The following is a 24,011-nucleotide window of genomic DNA, read 5'->3' on the forward strand; positions in this document are numbered from 1 at the left end:
CACCCTGATAATCACGATGGTGTGATCACTCACCTAGAGCCAGACATCCTGGAATGTGAAGTCAAGTGGGCCTTAGGATGCATCACTACGAACAAAGCTAGTGGAGGTGATGGAATTCCAGTGGAGCTATTTCAAATCCGATGATGCTGCGAAAGTGCTGTACTCAATATGCCAGCACATTTGGAAAACTCAGCTGTGGCCACAGGACTGGAAAAGGTCGGTTTTCATTCCAATCCCAAAGAAAGGCAATGCCAAAGAATGCTCAAACTATCACACAATTGCACTCATCTCACACACTAGTAAAGTAATGCTCAAAATTCTCCAAGCCAGGCTTCACCAATATGTGATCCGTGAACTTTCAGATGTTCAAGTTGGATTTAGAAAAGGCAGAGGAACCAGAGATCAAATTGCCAACATCCACTGGATCATCAAAAAAGCAAGAGAGTTCCATAAAAACATCTATTTCTGCTTTATTGACTATGCCAAAGCCTTTGAGTGTGTGGATCACAATGAACGGTGGAAAATTCTAAAAGAAATGGGAATACCAGACCACCTGACCTGTCTGTTGAGAAACCTGTATGCAGGTCAGGAAGCAACAGTTAGAACTGGACATGGAACAACAGACTGGTTCCAAATAGGAAAAGGAGTACGTCAAGGCTGTATATTGTCACCCTGCTTATTTAACTTATATGCAGAGTACATCATGAGAAACGCTGGGCTGGAAGAAGCACAAGCTGGAATCAAGATTGCCGGGAGAAATATCAATAACTTCAGATATGTAGATGATACCACCCTTATGGCGGAAAGTGAAGAGGAACTAAAGAGCCTCTTGATGAAAGTGAAAGAGGAGAGTGAAAAAGTTGGCTTAAAGCTGAATATTCAGAAAACTAAGATCATGGCATCTGGTCCCATCACTTCATGGCAAATAGATGGGGAAACAGTGGAAACAGTGGCTGACTTTATTTTGGGGGGGGCTCCAAAATCACTGCAGATAGTCACTGCAGCCATGAAATTAAGATGCTTACTTCTTGGAAGGAAAGTTATGACCAACCTAGACAGCATATTAAAAAGCAGAGACATTACTTTGCCAACAAAGGTCCATCTAGTCAAGGCTATGGTTTTTCCAGTAGTCACATATGGATGTGAGAGTTGGACTATAAAGAAAACTGAGTGCTGAAGAATTGATGCTTTTGAACTGTGGTGTTGGTTGGGAAAGACTCTTGAGAGTCCTTTGGACTGCAAGGAGATCCAACCAGTCCATCCTAAAGGAGATCAGTCCTGGGTGTTCATTGGAAGGACTGATGCTGAAGCTGAAACTCCAGTACTTTGGCCACTTGATGCGAAGAGCTGACTCATTGGAAAAGACCTTGATGCTGGGAAAGATTGAGGGCAGGCGGAGAAGGGAACGACAGAGGATAAGATGATTGGATGGCATTACCAACTCAATGGACATGAATTTGGGTAAACTCCGGGAGTTGGTGATGGACAAGGAGGCCTGGCATGCTGTGGTTCATGGGGTCACAAAGAGTTGGACACGACTGAGCGACTGAACTGAACTGAATTGACAAGTTGCGGGGACAGTGTTCCAGGCAAAGAGAACAGTATGTGCAGCTCTCACCCAGGCAAGAGAAGCCAGGCAGAGAGCGAGGCTTGAGGGTGGGGAGGGGTGAGGCCGAGGCGGCCAGCTGCCCAGCTGTGGGTCACTCCCGGCCTTCGGCTAGGGAGCCCGGTGGCGTCTGGGCTTTGTCCTGAGGAGGTGGTGAGAGGTTTCTAAGGAGAATGATGTGCTCAGACTTTCCCTGTCTGTGTGGCTGGGCTCTTGGGTGGGGTGGGGTGGATGTGGAAAGCCATAGGGCCTGATGATAAAAATATAATAAGTCTTCCATGAAATCTGCCCTGTAGCAAGGCCAGCTCTAAGCACGTTTCATGTACTAACCTGTCATCCTCATAACAGCCCTTTGCAGTGGGTTCCACTTTATCCTTTCATAGATGGGGGAAACGAGGCACAGAGAGGTTAAGTGACTGGTCCAGGATCACACACCTGGGGAGTGGTAGAATCTGAACCCAGGGTCAGGGTTTTCAGTCCCTGGACTTGGTCCTGATGCTCCCAGCAGGGTGAGCTTGGACATTGCTTCTCCACTCTGAGCCTGGAGCTGCCCACCTACAAAATGTCTGTGGCTGTTGTGTGAGTGAGAGATAGGAAACGCTTTGGACAAGAAAGGCTCTGACAGATGTCACTGTCACTGTGGTTAGTCGGTGGGTTCTGGGTAGGCAGAGAAGGCGCTCCAGGGACGGCTGCCCTGGGCGTTGTGACAAGCGTTCCTCCTTTGTTCCATGTCTGATGCCTTTTCAGCAAAGCCTTATTACTTTGGGGCCCAGGCTGACCCGCCTACCTTATCCTGTTCCTTCACCTGGCAGCCGGTGGTCTGGAGGCCGTTTCCCCATGTCAGAGGGGCAAGGTGGAGGGCACCCCAGAGGCAGGCATCTGGGGCACGGGGCCACTGTGGCCTCTGGCCTTGAGGTCAGGGACGGGGTGGACTGTGGCCCAACACCTGTGTGTCTGGGGAGAGCTGGCCTGGCAGCGGTGGTGGGAAATTGAATTTCCTGCCCATCTGGGTGGCAGCTGCGGTGCAGCCTTCCTGGCTAGGCTGCCAGAGCCTTGCAGGGCTGAGAATGGGGGCACTGTGCCCACTTCCTGCTGTTCAGCTGGGAACTGGCTTCCTGGAGGTATCGGTGGCTGTGGGGAGAGAAAGGGTACAGAAAGGAGGGCAGTCTTCCCCTGACCTGCCAGGGAGTGCCCACACTGTGGTCCAGCCTTCTAGGGTCTCTCTCCTCTGGGCCTGGCATTTGTCAGACAGGAGTCCCGGATCAAGGTCCAGGGCCTGCTGCTTGTTACCTTCCTGGGCCTTGCCTTCCTCATCTGTAAAATGGGGCTGCTGATGACAGAGGCTTATTCACAAGGCCCTTGAGAGATTTAATGAGAATGTGCTTCACTCAGGACTTGATTGAAATAAATATTCAGTGTACAGGGGTCCGGGCCAGGTGACAAGGGCCTTGTGTGGCAGAGTGAAACGGAGTGATTGTCACGTGGCTGGTGACCAGGCTCCATGACTATCCCCAGTGCCCCCAGTCCCCCCAGCCCCCGTCCCCACCAGAGCTCAGTGCTCTTTCTACTATTTTAAAACTGCTCTGACCCAAGTTCCCTTCGTCCTGCTGGTTTCTCTTGAAATGGATGTTCACTCAGCCTTCTTTCTTTATTTTTAGAACTCTTATTTATCTGGCCGCATCGGATCTCAGGCGTGGCACGCAGGATCTTCGCTAGGGTGTGCGGGCTTCTCTAGTTGCGGCGTGTGGGCTCAGTAGTCGTGGTGCTTGGGGTTTGTTGGCCCACGGCGTGTGGGATCTCAGTTCCCCAACCAGGGACTGAAGCTGTGGCCCCTGCATTGCGAGGCAGATTCATAACCACCAGACCACCAGGGAAGTCCCCACTCAGCCCTCTTTCCATCGGCTCATTTTCATCTCTGCTTCTCATCCCTGACTTGGAAGCCTCTGGTTGCTGGGTGGGTGAGCAGGGGCGGCGGGTGTGCGTCTATGAAAGCAAAGCCCCTCCGGCCAGCCAAGGGGAGCAGGAGAGAAACACAGCTGGGCTCTGGGGCCAGCATCCGGGCTGCCTCTCCATCAGGCAAGGGCCCAGAGCCCATGACCCTTTTAGGGCTGCTGGACAGAGCTCTGATTTTCATTTCTTTTGCCATCAGGAGAAAAAAAAAAAAAAATGAAGAGTAATAAGTAGATGAAAATGAACCCAGCCTGGATTGTGCTTGTCTTTATAAACAGTCATAAAATACAGTTTAAGATTTTTTTTTTTTAGGGAAGAGAGTCATCCTGCACTTCTGGCCAGTGTAGCTGAGGCTCCAGGCTCCACCACAGGGTCTTTCTGTGGGGAAAGGGGTCTTCCCAGGTGGGGGCTGTGGCAGCCATCCCCAGCCCTGTCTCCTTCCAAGAGACCCTGGAATCCCTCTATAAGCAGGGAAGGGCCTGAGGCCAGCCTCTCCCGTGGTCACCCTGCCCATCGACCGAGTCTTTGGGCCTGGGTCCCCCGCCCTCCTTCTGGCCAGGCTGAGTCAAGACTGATTAGAGCTCCGTTTCCCAAGCTGGCACATCCCCACAAGCTCTGACCCAGGGCTCTGGGCCATGGGAACTGGGAGGATGGTGGAGGAGACTGGGGGGTTGCAGGGTCTCCAGATGATGATAAAGAACCCTAGAACTTTAAGGCACTAGAACTGGGGAGAATACAGTTATGTCTTTCTGGAGGGGGATCTGAGGTCCAGAGTGGTGAAGGGGCTCATTCACGGGTGTCCAGGGCAGAGGCCGTGAAGCGGGGGTGGGGAGGGGCCCTGCCCAGGCTTCAGGCCTTTAGGCTGGTGGCCCTTGCCCGGGGGGCCAAGTAAGAAGAAGTCATCACCTCTGTCAATGTCACTTCCTTGGAGAATCCCTGGGGGTGGAGGGAATAGCTCATCAGTGTTGATAAGTCTCAGCTTTGGCCGCACAGGACAGGGGGCCTCCTGTCCTGCCCCCTCCCAGGCTGGTGGCTGGCACCCTTCATGGGGCAGTTTTCTCTTCCTGAGTGCTTCTGGTTCTCCATACAGAGCTGCCTCCTTGCAAACACACTGCAGCTGTCAGATGATGAGCTTAGAGAGCGTGGCGGCTGCTGTGTGTCTGGCTGTCTCAGGGCACTCACAGCTCCTGCCCTGGAAACCTCTCAAGGTCGAGGCAAACAGGGCCATTCCTGGGAAAACCTGGGGGCTGCGGAACTAGGTCATGGTCCGTCCCTGCAGGGGGGCACCTGAGAGTCTGAGGAGGGGGCTTGGAGCCTGAAAGCAGAGGTGGCTGAGTCTCGTGGATGGGACCCTAGGAAGGGCACGGGGCTGGCAGCCCGCCCCACCTCCAGATGCTGCAGGACCAGCGTGGGCCCCACGTGGGCTCAGCTTTGCATCTCAGTTTCCCATCTTCACAGTAAAGGGACTGGAGGGCCCCTGGTCTGGTGTGCAGGGTTCTGGGGTCCCACCTTATTTGGAGGCTCCAGTGATGAGCAGGCGGAAGGCTGCATAGGAGACAGAGTTGCAGTTTTAGGGGCAGATCTGATTCTGGAATTTAGCTGACTGTACCTCTGAGAGAAGAGTACAGAGGTGCCAAGTTGCTCCTGAGTACCAATGAGACACAGGGGTGCAGTAGCTGAGAGCCTGGATCTTAGCAGCAGCCGGATCTGGGCTCTGATCCCAGCCCTACCATTGACTTTGAACTGCACCTGAGGCAAGTGTCTTAATCCCTCTGACCCTCAGTTTCCCCATCTGTAAAATGGGCTTTCAAATTGTGGTGCTGGAGGACTCTTGGGAGCCCCTTGGACAGCCAGGACATCAAATCAGTCAATCTTAAAGGAAATCAACCCTGAATATTCACTGGAAGGACTGATGCTGAAGTGCCAATACTTTGGCCACTGATGTGAAGAGCCACCTCACTGGTAAAGACCTTGATGCTGGGAAGATCAAGACTGAGGGCAGGAGGAGAAGGGGCAACAGACGATGAGATGGTTGGATGGCATCCCTGACTAAATGGACATGAGTCTGAGCAAACTCCAGGAGATAGTGAAGGACAGGGAAGCCTGGCATGCTGCAGTCCATGGGGTTGCAAAGAGCTGGACACAACTTAGTGACTAAATGACAACAACAAAATGGGGTTGCAAGAATACCCACTTCGTGAGTTTATTGAGACCACGAATGAAGTCATGCCTCTAAAGTACCACCATCATGCCCGTCACTGAGCAGGCATTTCAGATGCTACCCTTTGATGTGATGTGAAAGTCGCTCAGTCATGTCCCACTCTTTGTGACCCCATGGACCACACAGCCCATGGCATTCTCCAGGCCAGAATATTGGAGTGGGTAGCCTTTCCCTTCTCCAGGGGATCTTCCCAACCCAGGGATCAAACCCAGGTCTCCCGTATTGCAGGCAGATTCTTTACCAGCTGAGCCAAAAGGGAAGCCCAAGAAGACTGGAGTGGGCAGCCTATCCTGTCTCCAGCGGATATTCCCAACCCAGGAATCGAACCAGGGTCTCCTGCACTGCAGGCAGAGCTATCAGGGAAGCCCAGAACCCTGTGATAGTCACTTACTATTATAAGTCAACTGTCCCTTCTTGGGGAGGGAGGTGAAGTTCAGGATTGGGAGGAGAGTGGGAGGGAGGGTGTGCTTTTTAATACCCCACATTTGGGAGAAAAAGCGGGGCTCTTTGGCTATGGAAGAAGAGGGTCAAGAGGTAGCGTGAGAAAAACAGGGACTGAGAGGCCTGCGGGAGGAGGGCCCTGCAGTGCGCTGGGTAGAGCCGAGGAGGCAGGCTCTGAGGGTACCTGGCCCTGGAGCTACCTACTCAGGGTTGGGGGAGGGGAATAAGAAAGCTGTATCCCCAGGTCAAGGGCTTTGCAGGACCAGTGACCCCATCTGAGGCACCCGGAGCAGATACTTGCTTGGACTCTCAATCGCCGCAGCTGCCAGGCCCCAGTGAGAAAGCGACTCGCGGGTGGTGTCTGAGCTCAGGTCCAAGACTGTCTTCCTCCTTGCAGCGATTTTCCAAGTTGTGTTTATATCTCCCTGGAACTCCCCTGCTCCCCGAGGCCAAGAGGGAAATTTGATGTCATGATTTGGATGGATGGGGGAGATTTCTGGAGAGAGACGGCAAGAACAAAGGGGTGGAGGATTTTCCTTCATGCTGGATGCGACGGGTTCGGAACAGGCCGGGGTCCTTCCTGGTCAGGGTCTGGGGACAGGGCTGTGAGGGCGGTGCCCAGAAGCTGCAGGGAATGGGGCCTGGACCTGTCTGGAGTTGGGCCGCCTTCTGGCCAGCAGAAGCATGGAAAGGATTATGAGTCTCTGTTTGGGGAAATAAATTACTTCTATACCCCCATTCCCCATCATAAAAATAAGACAATGCTTAGGAAAAAAATCTTTGAAAGAAACACTACAAAGCATTAACAGTGGCAGAGACATGAGGTTTGAAATGTGTGGAGCAAAAATGAAGGCTAAACCCTTATGTGATGCTTGAATTCTTTTTATAATTCAGGCACCCTTGTTTACGTCTGTTATCCTGGTGTAATTATTATGATGCTCTTTTCACTCTCCAGTGCCCCATTTGGACCATAAAGCCTAAGGTCAAGTTATTTATAGGCCTGTTTTGACTTTGTAGTAGAGATTTATATGCTTATTACAAGATGTTCAACAAGCAGAGAAGGATGTAGCGAAGTAAAGATGAGCTAGAACTTCCCTATGAAGTTGGCTGTTTGGGGTCATGGAAATGGTGGCCAGAGTCCAGGAGATGCATGAAGAGAAGCTCTGGTGGCCCAGGAGGAAGGCATGGTGGGGTGGGGCCCTCAGAGCTGGTGGGGTTCCTGTGGTCAGGCATGACTTGCAGCCCCTCCAAGCTGGCTTCCTGGGAGATGTCACCTGCAGGAGCAGGCATGTTGCTCCCCTGTATGGCTGGACAGGGCAGGGTCCCCGAGATGCCACGTGGGGTCTGAGGACTTCATCCCTCTGAAGGCTGCTCGCTCTGTCTCTTCATCCCCAGGAGCACTTCAGGGCTGCACCCTGCCAAGCTCAAGTTGGCTCTGGAGCCCTGGATATGAGTTAGGTTCTTGAGGCTGGAAGAGGGAAATCCCCCAGTGAGGGGAGAGGAGGCAGGCCTTGGAACAGTGCCCTTGGGACTGAGTGAGTCCAGCCACTGGGCAAGGCTGACTGTCACCTCCCTGCAGATGCGCCCCAGCTCTTGGAGCTGCCCCAGGATGTCACCGTGGAACTGGGGAGGAGCGCCCTCCTGGCATGCCGGGCCACGGGTCACCCACTGCCTACCATCACCTGGCACCGTGGAGATGACCAGCCTCTGGGGCTCAGGCCAGGCAGCAGGACTGGGTGGCCCGATTCAGGAGTGCTGTTCTTTGAAAGTAAGAGACTGGGGCTGGGGGAGGGTGGGCAAGGGAGACAGAATGGCTTCTGACACCCTAAGCCCCCAGACTGGGCAACTGGGAGCAGCACGCTGACCCTTAGAGCTGGCCATGGGTCAGGTGATGAGGGTCATATTCCAGCCGAGTGACTCTGGTCACGTCATGCCTTTCCTCTGGACCAGTCACACTAGTGATAGTGACAGGGCCTCCCACCCTGGTTTAGCAACAGTCCACCTCAAGGAGCTGCTATGTGAGTGATACACGTAAATCCCTTAGCACAGTGTCTGACACATATTACGCGTTCTATGTGATAGCCACCATCACCACCACCACCACCACCACCAACATTACCATCATCACCACCCTCACCATCATCATCATTGCCATCATCACCACCACCACCACCATCACTATCACCACCACCACCATCATCACCATCGTCATCATCGCCATCATCACTACCACCACCACCATCACTATCACCACCACCACCATCATCACCATCATCTTCCTCATTATCATCTTTATCATTATCAATTCCATCATCACCAGCACCATCATCACCATCACTACCGTCATCGTCACCACCACCACCACCACCCTAACCATCATCATCACCATCACCATCATCATCACCATTATCACCCCCATCATCATCACCATCCCCACCATCATCACCACCATCACCATCACCACCATCATCACCATCAATACCACCATCAACATCACCATCCTAACCATCATCACCATCCTCACCGTCATCACCATCCTCACCATCATCATTGTCACCACCATCATCACCGTCATCTTCCTCATTATCATCTTTATCATTATCAATTCCATCATCACCAGCACCATCATCACCATCACTACCGTCATCATCACCACCACCACCACCCTAACCATCATCATCAACATCACCATCATCATCACCATTATCACCCCCATCATCACCATCCCCACCATCATCACCATCCTCACCATCTTCACCTCGATAGTCACCATCACCATCACCTTTATCATTATCATCTCCATCCTCACCACCACCATCATCACCATCACCATCCTCACCATCATCCTCACCATCATCATTGTCACCACCATCGTCACCATCATCTTCCTCATTATCATCTTTATCATTATCAATTCCATCACCGCCACCATCACCATCACCACCATCCCAACCATCATCATCATCGCCATCGTCACCACCTTGATAATCACCATCACCATCATCTTTATCATTATCATCTCCATCCTTGCCACCACCAGCACCATCACCACCATCATAACTATCACTACCCTCATCATCACCACCATCACCAGCATCATCACCATCATTTTCACTACTGTGCCAGGCCGCATGCTGAGCACTATAATCGCATCATCTATTCATCCCTCCTAGTCGTACTACAAGGTGCAGTTATTGATAAATCCCCATTCTACATACGAGCAAGCCTAGGCCTTCTCACCTTTCCAAGGCCCAGCTGTATCCCCTATCCTTCTCCTCCTTGCCATTCCAGCCCTCCTGCCTGACCTCTGCAGGGCCAGGCTGTGGCAAGGGCGCTGTTGGCACCTGGGGAGCTGGAGCCTGTGGGGGCTGGAGGCAGGATGTGCTCTGGCAGTCAGGTCTGCCTTTTCCTGCCCTTCAGGTGTGGTCCCTGAAGACCAGGCCCTGTATGTCTGCGAAGCTGAAAATGTCTTTGGGAAGGTCCAGGCGGAGGCCTACCTCCTCGTGACTGGACATGGTTCGTGGTGGATCTGGAGAGGAGGGGTTTGGTGGGGACACTGGGCCCCCCAGGGAGGCCCCCATGGCTGCCCATCCTTTGGGACAGGAGTGTCCACAGCCAGGTTCTCCTAGAGGAGCATCTGGACCCCTACTTTCTGGGTAGTGTGCCCCAGGAAGTGTGCCCTTTGACCCTTTTGGGATCCCCAATCCTGATGCCTCTCTGGGTTCCCTGGGGGGGAGACAGGGGACTGAGGGCCTTGGTTCCCACAGGAAGCCAGTGTACTGACACCGGCTCCTCTCCCTGCAGTCCCCCCACAGATCGCCAGCAGCGCCCCCACCGTCCGGGTGCTGGAGAGGCAGCCGGTGTCCCTGCCCTGTATCGTCCTGGCTGGGAGGCCCCGCCCTGAGCGGCGCTGGCTCAAGGCCGGCATGCCTGTGAGTGCTGGGCCCCTCTGGGTGCCGTGGGCAGTGTTGTGGGGAGGAAGGAGCTGTCACCCTCACACCTTGGCCTCCGCTTTGCGGTTCCCCTGTTTTGGAGTGTATTCTCCCTTCCATGCCTCTTTCCAGAACTTTCTCTGATAATGCACTAATAGCACCCTTCACGCTCTCGAGTCCTTGACCGGAGGAGCTTGTGCTTCATTTGTGCTGCGACCGGGGAGCAGCAGTTTAGTGGGGGCACAGACACAAGGCATTTGTCCATCGCCCCCCTTCTGATGGTTCCAGGACCGAGACAAGGTCTGCGCAACAGAGCATTTGCCCCAGCTGCCTGGCACACTGCTGGGCGCACAGTGGCTGCTTCACCCATTCCCACCGATTTGGTTTTCTTTGTTGTTGCTGTTGTTTAGTTGCTAAGTCGTGTCCGACTCTTTGCGACCCTATGGACTGTAGCCCGCCAGGCTCCTCTGTCCATGGGATTCTCCAGGCAAGAGTACTGAAGGGTTGCCATTTCCTCCTCCAGGGGATCTTCCTTTCTCAGGGACTGAACCTGAGGCTCCTGCACAGACAGGTGGATTCTTTGCCACTGAGCCACCTGGGTCCCTCTATTTCCCTTCTCCGTTCACTTCTCCTTTCCCTCTCTGGTCTGTCCTCAGACATCTGAGGTCCTTGTGCCCAGGAAGTTATAAAAAAGGTGCCCTCACCCCCGAAGATGCTGGACACCCAGGGGAGGCAGCAACTGTGTGGCCAGACTACTGGGCCCGTCCCTGCTGTCCCGGCCCCTAACGCAGTTGGACGGACAGTGTCCAACTCGCGGAGCGGGCAGGCTTTGTGGAGGCTGATCACGTGGGTGACCCCTCTGCAGGATCACCAGGAGGAGGACCCCGCCTGGGCACACGGGCTGGGGCAAGGAGGAGGGTTCCACAGTAGAATCCGATGGGCATGAGGGGAACGAGTGGCCCTGGGCCTCGTCCACGCCAGGACAAGGAGTGACCGGAGATGCAGAGCCTGTTTTAGCTCAGCGGGGACACTGGGTGGGCCTGCACCTGCCCAGATGCCAGGAGCAAACAGCAGAAGCCCCCTCAAACTCACTCAGCCCCAAGGGATCCCAAGACAGCCCAGGGGCCTCTCCCAGAACCCAAGAGCAGAATGTGCAGCCAGGCTCGAGGGACAGAGACAGGGAATCCCAGAGCGGGCTCACTTGGCGGAATGGTCCTCACCAAAGATGGACTGGCTGAGCATCTCTGCAGAGGTGGCCCCAGGCCCCATTCTGGACCCGCTTCCCCTGCCCCACCCTGGTCCTGATGGGGACACACCGGGCCAGCTGCCAGGAGCCGCTCTCTCTGGGACCACAGCTGATGCGGCCGCACCTCCCCTTCGCTCTGCGTGGCTCGGTTCTCTCCCCGAGGACGGGCCATCCCTCCTCTTTGTGGCCTTGGGGTGCATGGGCCTCGGAGCTCCAGTGGAGGCTCTGACCCCAAGCCTACCCTCCGGGGAGGGGCTCCTCTCAGCACCCTTGGGTCAGGTGTCCTGCCCTGGACTGGTGGACCTTGGGTGAGCGGGGTCAAGGGTATGCTGGGGGTCAGATCCACCTGACCCCGAGGGTCTGTGGGGTCTCATGACTATCCGGGAAGGGATGGGATAGTCATGAGGCCCCCCACCCTCTTTGCAAGCCCCTGGCCTCTCTACCCAGGCTGTTCCCTGCTGAGCTGGTGGGCAGTGAGGTTTCTGGAGTTCTCTTAGCGGCTCTGAGTGGGGCCCTTGGTCCAAGCTGATTCTTCTTCGCCCCCACCAGCTCCCACCGGGCAGCCGGCATTCCATCCGGGCAGACGGCAGCCTCCACCTTGACCAGGCATTGTTGGAGGACGCTGGCAGGTACAGCTGTGTGGTCAGCAACACGGCCGGCTCTCACCATAGGGACGTGCAGCTGGTTGTCCAGGGTGAGTCCCGGGCTGGTGCGGGAGGCAGGATGGGATGGGTGGAGGTGCCCAAGGGGAACTTGATTTTGAACACCTTTGTTTAAAGAGATTGCTTGCACACGTAGTACATATTCATGGTAGGAAATTTAAAGTCTAGACCAAAAAACTCCCCCTAAAAGCGAAAAAACTCCAAAACAAAACCAACCTTCTATAATACCAGTAACTAAGAAGAACTGGAATAATCTTACATTTGTTGTGTATCTTTCATACTTTATACACACATGAGCTTCACATGCACACATATATGCAATACACACTGTATATATATTTATACCCGTTTATATATTATAGATGTACATATACAGTTACATTATAAATATTCTTTATGTGTGTTGTATATAAGTTATTTTTGCATGATGTATATTCTATATATAAATATGTATAAATTCTTCATATACATGTACATAGACATATTTAGAAACCAACTGGAGTAATATGACTGTCTTATAACCCGAGTGCTTCTTGTGACAATATATGGCATGTCTTCTGCTAAGAAGACTCAGAAGCATTGGTTTCCGACTGCGTGTCCCCTGTTAGGATGAACCAGGTGTATCTTACCTGCCCCCCCAGCCCTGTCCAGTGTCTCCTCTGCGTGAACCCCTGGGGATAAATGTCCTGATGCCCCACCTTTGCCCATGTGCCCAGGTCTTTCCCTAGGATACACTATTGATGTGGAATTGAGTTTTGACTCACAGAGACTGCACATTTTTTAGGGCTTTTCATGTATTTGCCCAATTACTTTCCCATCCACAGTGTGGGAGGGTCCCTGCTTCCCTTCCCCACCCAACCAGGTTCTTTTTAACATAAAACAAGAAGTTGAAGTCCAGTTAGTTATGTTTTCATTCACCGCATACATCAATATCCTCTTTTTGTTTGTTTGTTTGACTTGTTTTATTAAACCCCTGAGGGATGAGTGGGAAGAACTCATCGTTCCCCATTTAGTAGTGGAAAACCGAAGCTGAGAAGGAGGCTGGGTCTAGAACCCAACTGTCCTGTCTCTGTATACTTCCAATTAAATACAGTGACCAAAGGTGGGGTATGTGCCACATCCAGACCTCTAAGAGGGTCTGCGCATGTTAGTTTACCTAACTGCTCCAAGTGGAGGGTTTAAGAGCCTCCACGCTCTGCAGTTAAGGAAGCTGAGGCTCCAAGATGGAGGTAACTCAGCAAATCATAGCATCAGCGAGGGCTGCCTCTGCTGAAAGCCTCCCCGTCAATTCCTGCCCTACGCACAGCCCCCTCTGTGGGAGTAGCGATCAAGCTCTGCTCTCCTGGCTCATTTCACTTCCATTCAACAAATTCTGATTGACTTGCAGGCTTTGGCCACCTGGGAGAATCCAGAAAGGCATTCCCCTGAAGGAACTTAGTGTTACCATCAGAACCCTTGGCTTCTGGCCTTCCCTCCTGGGTCTGATTTCTCCATGCCTGATTCCCTTCCCCTGCTCCTGCAGACAATCCCCACCCCTCTGCTCTGCCCCGTTTTAATGCCTGAAAATCTGGATGGTTCCCAGGATGGATTCTGCACTTGTTTTCAAGTTCACTGTGTCCTGTGAACATTCTTTTCTGCCACTTCTCATCTGTCCATCCCCAGAGACTGAGCAGGGAATTGAGGTTAATTTAGCTTTTTTTTTTTTTTTGCTGATCAAGGAATACGGGTACCAAAAGATTAAGTGATTTATCCGAAGCCCCACAGTGAAGAAACGGCACAACTGGTTCCTAGACACAGGCTGCCCTCTGTCTGGGACACGAATTTACAGCAGTGGCAGCTGTATTCTCCTGCTAAAATGTTATTTTTAAAAATCATGATAAAATATACATGATATAAAGCTTACCGTTTTAGCCATTTTAAAGTGTACAGTTCAGTGGCGTAAATTAAGTAGCATAAGCGGCATTCACGCTGTTGTGCCAGCAGGTTTGTTTGCCCAGCATGCGTGCTCGTGCATGCTGTCGCTTCAGTTGTGTCCGACTCTTTGCCACCCGATGGATCATAGCCCGCCAGGCTCCTCTGTCCATGGGATTCTCCAGGCAAGAATACTGGAGTGGGTTGCCATGCCCTCCTCCAGGGCATCTTCCTGACCCAGGATCGAACCTGAGTCTCTTATGTCTCCTGCATTGGCAGGCGGGTTCTTTACCACTAGCACCATCTGGGAAGACCCTTGCCCAGAACGCAGCAAGCCAGAACACTGAGATGCTGAGGTTTGCTGCAGAGAAAGGGTGTGTTCACACGGCAGTCAAGTGAGAAGATAGGAGAATAAGTCTCAGATTGGCCTCCCCAACGGCCAGAGGCTTAGGATATTTATTAAAGAAGTAGGGTGGTCTTCAGTTCAGTTCAGTCGCTCAGTCGTGTTCGACTCTTTGCGACCCCATGCATCGCAGCACGCCAGACCTCCCTGTCCATCACCAACTCCCGGAGTTCACCCAAACTCACGTCCATCGAGTCGGTGATGCCATCCAGCCATCTCATCCTCTGTCGTCCCCTTTTCCTCCTGACCCCAATCCCTCCCAGCATCAGAGTCTTTTTGCGTGAGGTGGCCAAAGACATGGGAAAAGTGACCGCAGGTAGGGAAAGGGCGAGGGCATCAGTGTTCTGTGCGGGTGTGCCTGGCTGACTTGCTTCTCCATGAGATGCAGGTCCAAAAATGGGGATGCCTAGCGCGACCTGAGGGTGGGGCCTTTGGCCCTCTGATGTCAAAAAGTCACTTATCAGACACCTGTGTAGACACAGTTTTAGGGTCAGGGGTCCCGAGCAGTCTTAGCTGGCTTGTACTCTAACTAAACACAGCTGACTTCCAGTTGTTTTCCTGGAAAACAACTCAGACAAACATCTTGTTGTTTAGGCTACACGAAGCTTGGAGGATATGCAGTTTGCAATGAAACAATTAAGCGAGCTTGCTCAGTGAAGGCAGGCTCAAGCAAAAGGGTATGCAGCAGGCTGTAAGATAAGCTCAAGAATTTCTGCTAGTTGCTGGTATTGTTAACCCCATGGGGCTCAGTTTGGGGATGGGTTTTTAACTCCATGGGACACAGTTTCACAACCATCACCACCATCCATCTCCAGAACTTTTTCAACTTCCCAAGTTGAAACTGTACCCACCAACTCTGCATTTCCCCTCCCGCAGCCCCTGGCCACCACCCTTCTGCTTCCTGCCTCCATGAACTTGCCTGTTTACGGTATCTCCCATAAGTGGAATCTTACAGTATGTGTCCTTCCGTGTCTGGCTTATTTCACTTTGCGTAATATTGTCAAGGTTCATCCATGTTGTACTATGTATCAGACGGTTGTTCCTTTTTTAGGGCCGAATAATATTCCATACGTACACATCACATTCCGTTCATCCATCACCCTCTGATGGCTACTTGGATTGTTTCCACCTTTTGGCTATTGTGAACAATGCTGCTGTGAACTCTGGTTTATGAAATTGGTTTGTTTTTAAAAGTGCCACCCAGAATCCAGCCCACTGCCACCCACCATATCACCAATGAAGGCGTTCCAGCCTCTCTCCCCTGTGTAGCCTCAGGAGTTCCCACCCCCACCATCACCTGGACCAAGGTAGGTGAAGCCTGTTACCATGAAGGTAACCAGAGAGGTAGGCCCAGTGATCATGGGGAGAGGAGCGATGCAAGTTGCCATGGGAGGTGGGCTCTGCTGATGTCACCTCTGACTCTGTTGCAGGAGACCAATGCCCTGGCCTCCAGGGATCCCCACTACAACGTGAGCAAGGACGGCACCCTGGTCATCCCCCGGCCATCTGTCCAGGACGCGGGGGCCTATGTCTGCACAGCCACCAATGCAGTGGGCTTCTCCAGCCAGGAGATGCGGCTTTCTGTCAACAGTGAGTGAGGCCACCCCTGTCCTGGGAGAGGGGCTGGGCAGGTGTGGAGGCAGGGGCATGCTCAATCTGACCTCCCCTGCATCTTCTTGGCACCCTGTCAGCAGCCCTGCCTCTAAATTCTTCCTGTCTGAAGATCAAAGCTGCCCTCCCTCTGAGGACTGTCCCCAGCAGTGTGGCCATGCTCTAAGAGTGGTTCCAGCTCAGAACTGGATGGGGAGAGGGAGAGACCTTCATATTAACAAGCCTGGGGAAGACACAAGGCCCTACACCGGACTCCCAGCCCTCAGCAGCCCCCGTGCCCACCTTTCTCCATGACTCTTTGACTCTTAGTGCCCAGAACCTCTGGCCACCTTTCAATTTCTTAAATGACCGGTCCTACCTCAGGGCCTTTGCACACACGGCTCCTTCTGTTGGCATGCCCTTCCCTCACTCCTGGTCCGCTGACTTCTCCCATCGGTCAGATCTCAGTGCTTTCTGATCCCTCAGGCTGAACTCTCTGGAATGTTCCCTTCTTAGTGCCCATCACAACTGCCATTAAATAATTAATTGTGTATTGAACTGTTTGGAGCCAGGGTTCCTCTTGGACCCCAAGCACGGAGGGAGATTGGGCATCAGCTGATGGTTAATCCCATTTATTCCTGAGGATAAATGGGATGATCCAGGCCAAGAAGGGAGAGAAAGGAGGGAGGAAAGAACCTGCCAGAGTGCCCCCGGGGAAGTGGAGCAGGATGGAGAGAAGCTAGAGGGACGGAGACGTTGGGGCAGGAGGGACCATGCTGGGGTCAGCAAAGTGAGATGAGCTTCCAGAAGGAGGGTGGGGTGGACAGGCGGAGGGGTGGCTGGGGGAAACCATCGGATCTGAGTCCAACCCTAAACCTATGCTCTCCCAATACAGCAGAGCCCACCCTCCTCTGCACGTCTGGGGTGGCAGTACCACCTCAGCTTCCTAGGGGGGCCACACTGGTCCTCTGTGGGCTGCATTCCATGGCTTCCCACCCTGCTCACACTCCCTGCCTGCTTCCACCAACAGCCAAGCCCAGGATCCTTGTGAATGGGTCACACGAAGCAGACAAGCCTCTGAGGGTCACGGCCAAGGCTGGTGATGAGGTGACCCTTGACTGTGAGGCCCAGGGCTCTCCACCCCCACTGGTCACCTGGACCAAGGACTCCCGCCACATGCTGCCCATCACCGACAGGTAACCCCAGCTGCGTGGCCTTGGGTCTGGGGGTGGACAGAGCTTGATGCTTGGGGAAACTGGCCTCAAGGTGTCCAGTGACCCAGCTGGTGTGTGTGGGACCCTGTGGACACCCGCGGGGGGGATACGCAACTGATTCCACAGGCAGTGCTTTTCACCCATTGGCCTCTAAGGGAGCCTGGATGCCCTTTAGAGGAGCAAGGCCTCTGAAATAACATGCACATGGCCCTTCCCACACAGCCAAGAGGCGGTGCCTGCAGGAGCGCCTCCTATCTGCCAGCAGCCCTTGCTACCTGAGTGGAAATGAGGCTCAGCCAGGTGGGGTGAGCTGCTCATGGTCACTCAGCTAGCAAAGTTGGAACACCTCAGTTGGGACCGCCTTCCTGGGCAAGACACGTGCTCTCCATCCTTGCCTGCTCCTCTGACCTGGTATCTGGCAGCCAGGCTTTCAGGGATCCTGAGAGTTGGGGGGAGAGGAAGGAGGCTGTCCTTCAAAGCCAGGCCAAACCCCCACCCTCAGACAGGGAGGAAGGGCAGGGTGGTTCCCGACAAGAAGGCCTCAGAACTCCTGGAGCCCTTGACTCTCGTGGGGTGGTGGTGGGGCGAGGGGGCAGCTCCAGCTGGTGACATCAGTCCTGGCAAGGTCTCTGAGACGTTCCAGATGGAGAAGGTCTCAGAGCAGCCTGCGGTGCAGCCTCCCCCCGCCGGCCCAACACCCACACTCAGGGCTCTGCATCTCCGAACATCTGTTTGGTGACCCTCCCAGTCCTGGAAGCCTGCACACCTGAATGCTGCTGGGGTCCGTGACGGGGCTGGTTCCGTGCCGCCCCTACCGGCATGCCCTCCGGGGTCTTTGGCGGCTCCGTGTCGTGGGTGGCAGTGGGGGCCAGAGGAACCTGCCTCTCTCCCCAGAAAGCCCGGTCCTGGCTCCTTGGCTGGACAGCCGCCGGCGGGTGCTTGTTTGTTTCTGGCTTGTTACTGAAATGGAGAATCGCAATTCCCATTTGTTCGCCCCTCCTTGTTGTGATACGTTAATAGATCAGCCGGGAGCCATAAATCTGGGAAAGCTGCTTTTGCAATCCTAGAGTTTTGTTCTGTTCTTTCTCCCTTGCCCCCTCCACTTCTTGCTGGCTTATGGCTTGCTCTTGAGATTTATGAGATTCCGGGAGTTCACCTACATGAAGAGGCAGAATATGCCTGGGGGCGGGGTTGGGGCTGGGGTGAAGGGCAAAGACTCTGGCATTAAATCAGACCTGCGTGCAAATGCTGACTGGTTATGTATTAGTCGTGTGGCCTCAGGTGGCCCCTGGCTCCTCTTGGCCTGTCTCTCCGTCCATAAGGTGGACACGGTTTAAATCCTGCTTTCAAGATACAGTGATGAGTGTGCGACGTTTGGTGCATTGTGAGCGGTGGAAAATCACACCCTTTGATATCATTTTCCTGCTGCTGCTGGAAACTAAAGCAGCATTTCCAGCTTTTAAAAATTATCATCATCATATCTATTATCCCATTTAATTCTCACCAAGTTTTTTCAATAAGAAAGCTTTATTGAGATATAATTCACATGCTTTCCAATTATATGTTTTTTTAGTAAGTTCTGAGTTGTGTAACCATCATCACAATTAATTTTAGAACATTTCCAGCACCCTCCTCCGTGAAAATATCCCCACTCTGGTTGGCAGCCACTTCTCATCCTTTCCCCACCCCAGCCCAGCCCTTGGCAACCACTCATCTGCTTTCTGCCTTTGGATTGATCTGCTCTGGATGGCTCACATAAATGTAATCATGAGCAATGTGACTTTTTGCGTCTGGCTCCTTTCACTGAGAACCATGTTTTTGAGGTTTCTGCGTGTTGTAGCAGGTGTCAGGACTTCATTCTTTTTTATGACTGAATAGTATTCTGTTGTGGTGATGGACCGCCTTTTGTCGATTTATTCACCAGCTGATAGACACTTGGTCTGTGTCCTCTTGCTGGCAACTGTGAATAACTTCGCTGACTTTTGATTGTATCTTAGTTTCGTTCGCGGGTTCTGTGTCCCTGTGCTTCTTTGGGCCTCCCTGTGGCATCTGACAACTTCCCCGAACAGAATAGAGCTCAGTTTTCTTACCAGACACACAGTTCCCTTGGTCCCATGGCCATTCAGCCAGAAAATGCAGATTTGAAAAACCCATGAGGCGAGGATGGGCTTCCCTGGTAGCTCAGCTGGTAAAGAACCCGCCTGCAATGCGGGAGACCTGGGTTTGATCCTGAGTTGGGAAGATCCCCTGGAGGAGGGCATAGCAACCCACTCCAGTATTCTTACCTAGAGAATCCCCATGGACACAGGAGCCTGGTCAGCCATGTGCTTGAAAAGAGTTGGACACGACTGAGTGACTAGGCACACACACAAGGGCAAATGTCTGGAGGAGGGATAGCTAGGGAGTTTGGGATGGGCATGGACCCACTGCTACATTTAATGGATAACAAACAAGGACCTATTGTATAGCACAGGGAATTCTGCTCAATGTTACCAGACAGCCTGGCTGGGAGGGGAATTTGGAGGAGAATGGATACATGTATACCTATGCCTGAGTCCCTTTGCTGTCCACCTGAAACTATCACAGCATCGTTAATCGGCTATACCCCAATATAAAATAAAAAGTTAAAAAAAAAAAAAAAACACCAAAAACCTGTGGGACGCACACACGAAACAGTGATGGTGTTGGGGAGTGGGTGGCCTTGCTGTCCGCTGCTCTTCCCTACTTCCTCCTCCATCTTTTCCATCTCCCAGGGACATGCTGCCGCTCCCGTCCCACCAAGGCTCAGCTTCAAAGCTGGCATTCTGGTTGCTTCAGAACGTATTCTGATGAGTCGTGGGTGACCATCTGCCTCCAGAACCTGAGATCCTTCCGCATGGTTGAGCCACGCCCCTTTTCCGCCACACCCCTTCTGCATGGCTGAGCCACGCCCCTCTTCCGCCACACCCCTTTTGCCTGGCTGAGCCACGCCCCTCTTTTGCAGTTGCCTCTGTCGTCTGCCTCTGTCCTCTGTCCTGGGCTGATAGAGGGCAGGGGGAGGCCTGAACTACTAGGGCTGCCCAGGGCCTCTCTTTCCTGATCCTGTGCCGACCCTGGCCAAGGGGCTGTGGTCAGGGTCACCAGGAGACCTCCAGCGCTGGCGCTCCATGGTGACTCTGGTGCAATCAGGGTTGAATTCCACAGTGTGGCTGAGCCTCTGAGGCCTCCTCATCTGGGCGAGAGGTTGCCCTCTTCTGCTGGCCATCCTGGAGGTGGGTGGGGTGGGCAGGGTCAATGCGCAGCACACTGAGGGAGGAAACAGAAGCCATGGAGGGTGGGGAACTAGAATCCTGACTTTTCCCTCTCCTGGGCAGGGCCCTAACACACACGTGTGTGTGTGTGGAGACACACATAGATATGCACAGACACCCACAGACATGAATACACAAGGACAGGCACAGAGACACAGACACATGGCCATGCACACTGACATAGACACAGTCAATTCAGTTCAGTCGCTCAGTCGTGTCCGACTCTTCCGTGAAGCACAGCATGCCAGGCTTCCCTGTCCATCATCAACTCCTGGAGTTTACTCAAACTCATGTTCATCAAGTCGGTGATGCCATGCAACCATCTCATCCTCTGTCGTCCCCTTCTCCTCCCGCCTTCTATCTTTCCCAGCATCAGGGTCTTTTCAAATGAGTCAGTTCTTCGCATCAGGTGGCCGAAGTATTGGAGTTTCAGCTTCAACATCAGCCCTTCCAATGAATATTCAGGACTGATTTCCTTTAGGATGGACTGGTTGGATCTTGCTGTCCAAGGGACTCTCAAGAGTCTTCTTCAACACCACAGTTCAAAAGCATCAATTCTTCAGTGCCCAGCTTTCTTTATGGTCCAACTCTCACATCCATACGTGACTACTGAAAAAACCATAGCTTTGACTAAACAGACCTTTGTTGGCAAAGTAATGTCTCTGCTTTTTAATATGCTGTCTAGGTTTGTCATAGCTTTTCTTCCAAGAAGCAAGCATCTTTTAATTTCATGGCCGCAATCACCATCTGCAGTGATTTTGGAGCCCCCCAAAATAAAGTCAGCCACTGTTTCCACTGTTTCCCCATCTATCTGCCATGAAGTGATGGGACCAGATGCCAGGATCTTCGTTTTTTGAATGTTGAGTTTTAAGCCAGCTTTTTCACTCTCTTCTTTCACTTTCTTCAAGAGGCTCTTCAGTTCCTCTTTGCTTTCTGCTGTAGGGGTGGTGTCATCTGCATGTCTGCATATCTGAGGTTATTGATATTTCTCCCAGCAATCTTGATTCCAGCTGTGACATAGACACAGATGCAAACATTTATGGACAGGCACACAGACACACCAGAGAGGCAGGCATGAGAACACGTGGACACACACACATCAGGCTTCTGGGCCAAGGTCAGGCAGGCCACTGCTTTCTCTGGAGATTTTAGAGAATATTCTGAACTCAAGGAGCCTTGACCTCCTGAGTCAGAAAGTCCTAATGGAAAGAAAACGTAGTAGGAACCTGAATACCCCTGAAACTCTAGACCACCCGCCTGTGTCCACGACCCCTTCTAACATATTCTTATAGATGCTTTTAGAGAGTTAAACTGAGTGCATCTTCTATCCTGCTCTCACTGATTTTTCCGCATTTTCCCACATTTACCCATTTCCTAGATTCATCCTGACCCATATCATTGCTTTTCATTTAAAGGGCAAAATAACATTCCGGGCATTCAGCTCCCACGGTTGCTAAGCTCTTCCACTGTTTGAGGCAGATGCGCTGTTGCCAGTTTTTGGTGATAATAAATGGGGCTGTTGGAACGTCTTTGCACAAATGCTTCTCTTTATCTCCTGGATCGTTTCCTTGGGGTAGAGCCCCAAAAACCAAGGGTTGAGTCCAAGGCTGGGAATGGTCACCGGGTGCCTCTTACCCTGTGGGACTGCTATTTGGGGGAAAAACCATTGGAGTTGTGAAGTCAAAATTGAAGTCTACAGGATTTATTGAGCATCTTTGTGCCCAGGACTGCCTAGGACGGAGAAGACGGGTCCAAGCTGTGTGTGACGTCAGGTGGCAAAAGACTTTTGAGTACCCTCCCAGCCGTGCCCCCAGCTCCCTGAGTGAACTTGAACAAGACCCTTCCTTCTCTCTGAGCCTCAGTGTTCCCATCTGAGAAATGAAAGAGCTGAACAGGCAATAGTGGCCAGAGAGCGCCTAGTGGCTCCGATCCCTTGACTCAGCCTGGGGATGCTGGGGCGAAGCGGTGTTGCTAGGCAACAATGTTTGTTTGTGGTTCTGATACGTAGCTGGGACAGCTGCAAGTGCTCCTGGCTCCGGCTCTGGCTCCCGGGGGCAGCCGGCCAGGATCCACACAAGGCCAAGCCAGCCGTGTTGAGGGGGGAGGGGAGGGAACAGTGAAAGAATGGAGCGTCCAGGGATGCTGCAGGGCGGTGGGACACTCACTCCCCGTCCCGGCTCAGAGGAGGGGAGGGGGCTGCAACTGGGTTCTGATGATCCAAGAGAAAAGCTGCTCCCCTTTGCAAGCCAATGGCATGGCAGGGACTGCCCAGGGCCTCCCCATGGGGGTCTTTACCTTGCTGGATCTTCATAACTCATGCTGATTTCTAGCCTGGTGTCTGGGTGGCCGTGCACAGCATGACTTCATCCATCTGGGTCTCAGTTTTCTCCTCTGTGAAAGGGGAGATGACAGGATCAACCCTGCCTTGGGGTGATCTGCCTGCCTTGCAGGTTTGGATTTGGGGAGTTTCAAGTGTACATGGAAGTTCTTAGCTCCACAGCGGTCACAGGAAGCGTCTGAGTATTGACAGCCGTCACCTATAAGCCATCTCAGGGTTTATGTTTCACGGGCTCGGGGGACGTGCATTTACCCCCATGCTCACATATTTCGCTTGGCCCTTCGGTTGGTGTCAGGCCCCTCTTCCTGAATTGCTCCAGCTTGGGGTTTCCGTTTGGAACTTCCTTACAAGGGTCTATGATATGCCTGAAGGTCAGAGTGGCCCCTGTGGATGGGTGAAGGTGCTCTTCAGGCTGAGTGGTGCTGAGGGGGAGGGGGGCAGTCCTTGCCCCCAGTCTCAGACCCTGCCCTGGCTCAGCAGATGCGTGGCCAGCATGTAGTGACATGCAGTGGGGATCTATTGAGCACTGCCCAGCTCTGCTGTGCGCTATGCGTGAGGATCAGCCTCTGGCCAGCTCGGTTCTGTGGCAGGTGCTGTTCATTCATTTGACAACCTCCTCCCAGAAGGCTCTGATCGCAGAGGAGGTTGGACGGACCGCTTAGAAACGAGGGCAGCAGGACAAGCATGGGACCCAGCAAGAGGGACTGGGCAAACCACCCAGACTCCCAGCAACCTGAGGACGGGGGCATTCACTCCGCCCCAGCGGCAGCTGGCCCGTCTTGAACCCAGTGGCTCTTTGTCAGATGAGTGAATCAGTGAATGAATGAACAATTGGCAGAACTTGGTTCCATAGCATTCAGAGCAGGGGAAGTGTAACTAACCTGCCTGGTCTCATCAGGGAAGGCTTCCCAGAGGAGCTGGAGGCTGTGCTGCCTTTAAGGGGACCTGGGGGGCAGGAGAGCAGTGCTGAGACAGGATGGGGCGTGGGGAACACTGAGAGCGAAGGTGGGAAGGTGTGTGTGTGTGGCGGGGGAGGGGTGGGTGGGGGGACAGGGACAGTTGGGATTTGCCATCAAATATTTATCGAGCACCTGTTATGGGCCAGTGCCTGTGCTAAGGGCCAGGGACATGGCAGGAACCTGGGCACACCTGGCCCCTCCCCCCACACAGCCATCAGAGAGTGACAGGTGGCTGCAGGTGTGATAAA

General features: G+C 53.0%; 1 protein-coding gene across 2 annotated transcripts in view; it reads left to right on the forward strand.

Moving 5' to 3' along the window:
• Positions 1-24,011, forward strand: part of HMCN2 (hemicentin 2) — a 177,860-nt gene that overhangs the window by 53,844 nt on the left and 100,005 nt on the right. For both annotated transcript variants that reach the window (XM_010810510.4, XM_010810511.4), the window contains exons 16-22: positions 7,798-7,986; positions 9,639-9,734; positions 10,023-10,150; positions 11,946-12,090; positions 15,567-15,679; positions 15,803-15,962; positions 16,993-17,158. In XM_010810510.4, coding sequence (XP_010808812.1) covers positions 7,798-7,986; positions 9,639-9,734; positions 10,023-10,150; positions 11,946-12,090; positions 15,567-15,679; positions 15,803-15,962; positions 16,993-17,158 — 997 coding nt within the window. The remainder of the gene's footprint in view (positions 1-7,797; positions 7,987-9,638; positions 9,735-10,022; positions 10,151-11,945; positions 12,091-15,566; positions 15,680-15,802; positions 15,963-16,992; positions 17,159-24,011) is intronic.

The sequence above is a fragment of the Bos taurus genome, chromosome 11, assembly GCF_002263795.3.
Source record: "Bos taurus isolate L1 Dominette 01449 registration number 42190680 breed Hereford chromosome 11, ARS-UCD2.0, whole genome shotgun sequence".
Taxonomy (NCBI): domain Eukaryota; kingdom Metazoa; phylum Chordata; class Mammalia; order Artiodactyla; family Bovidae; genus Bos; species Bos taurus.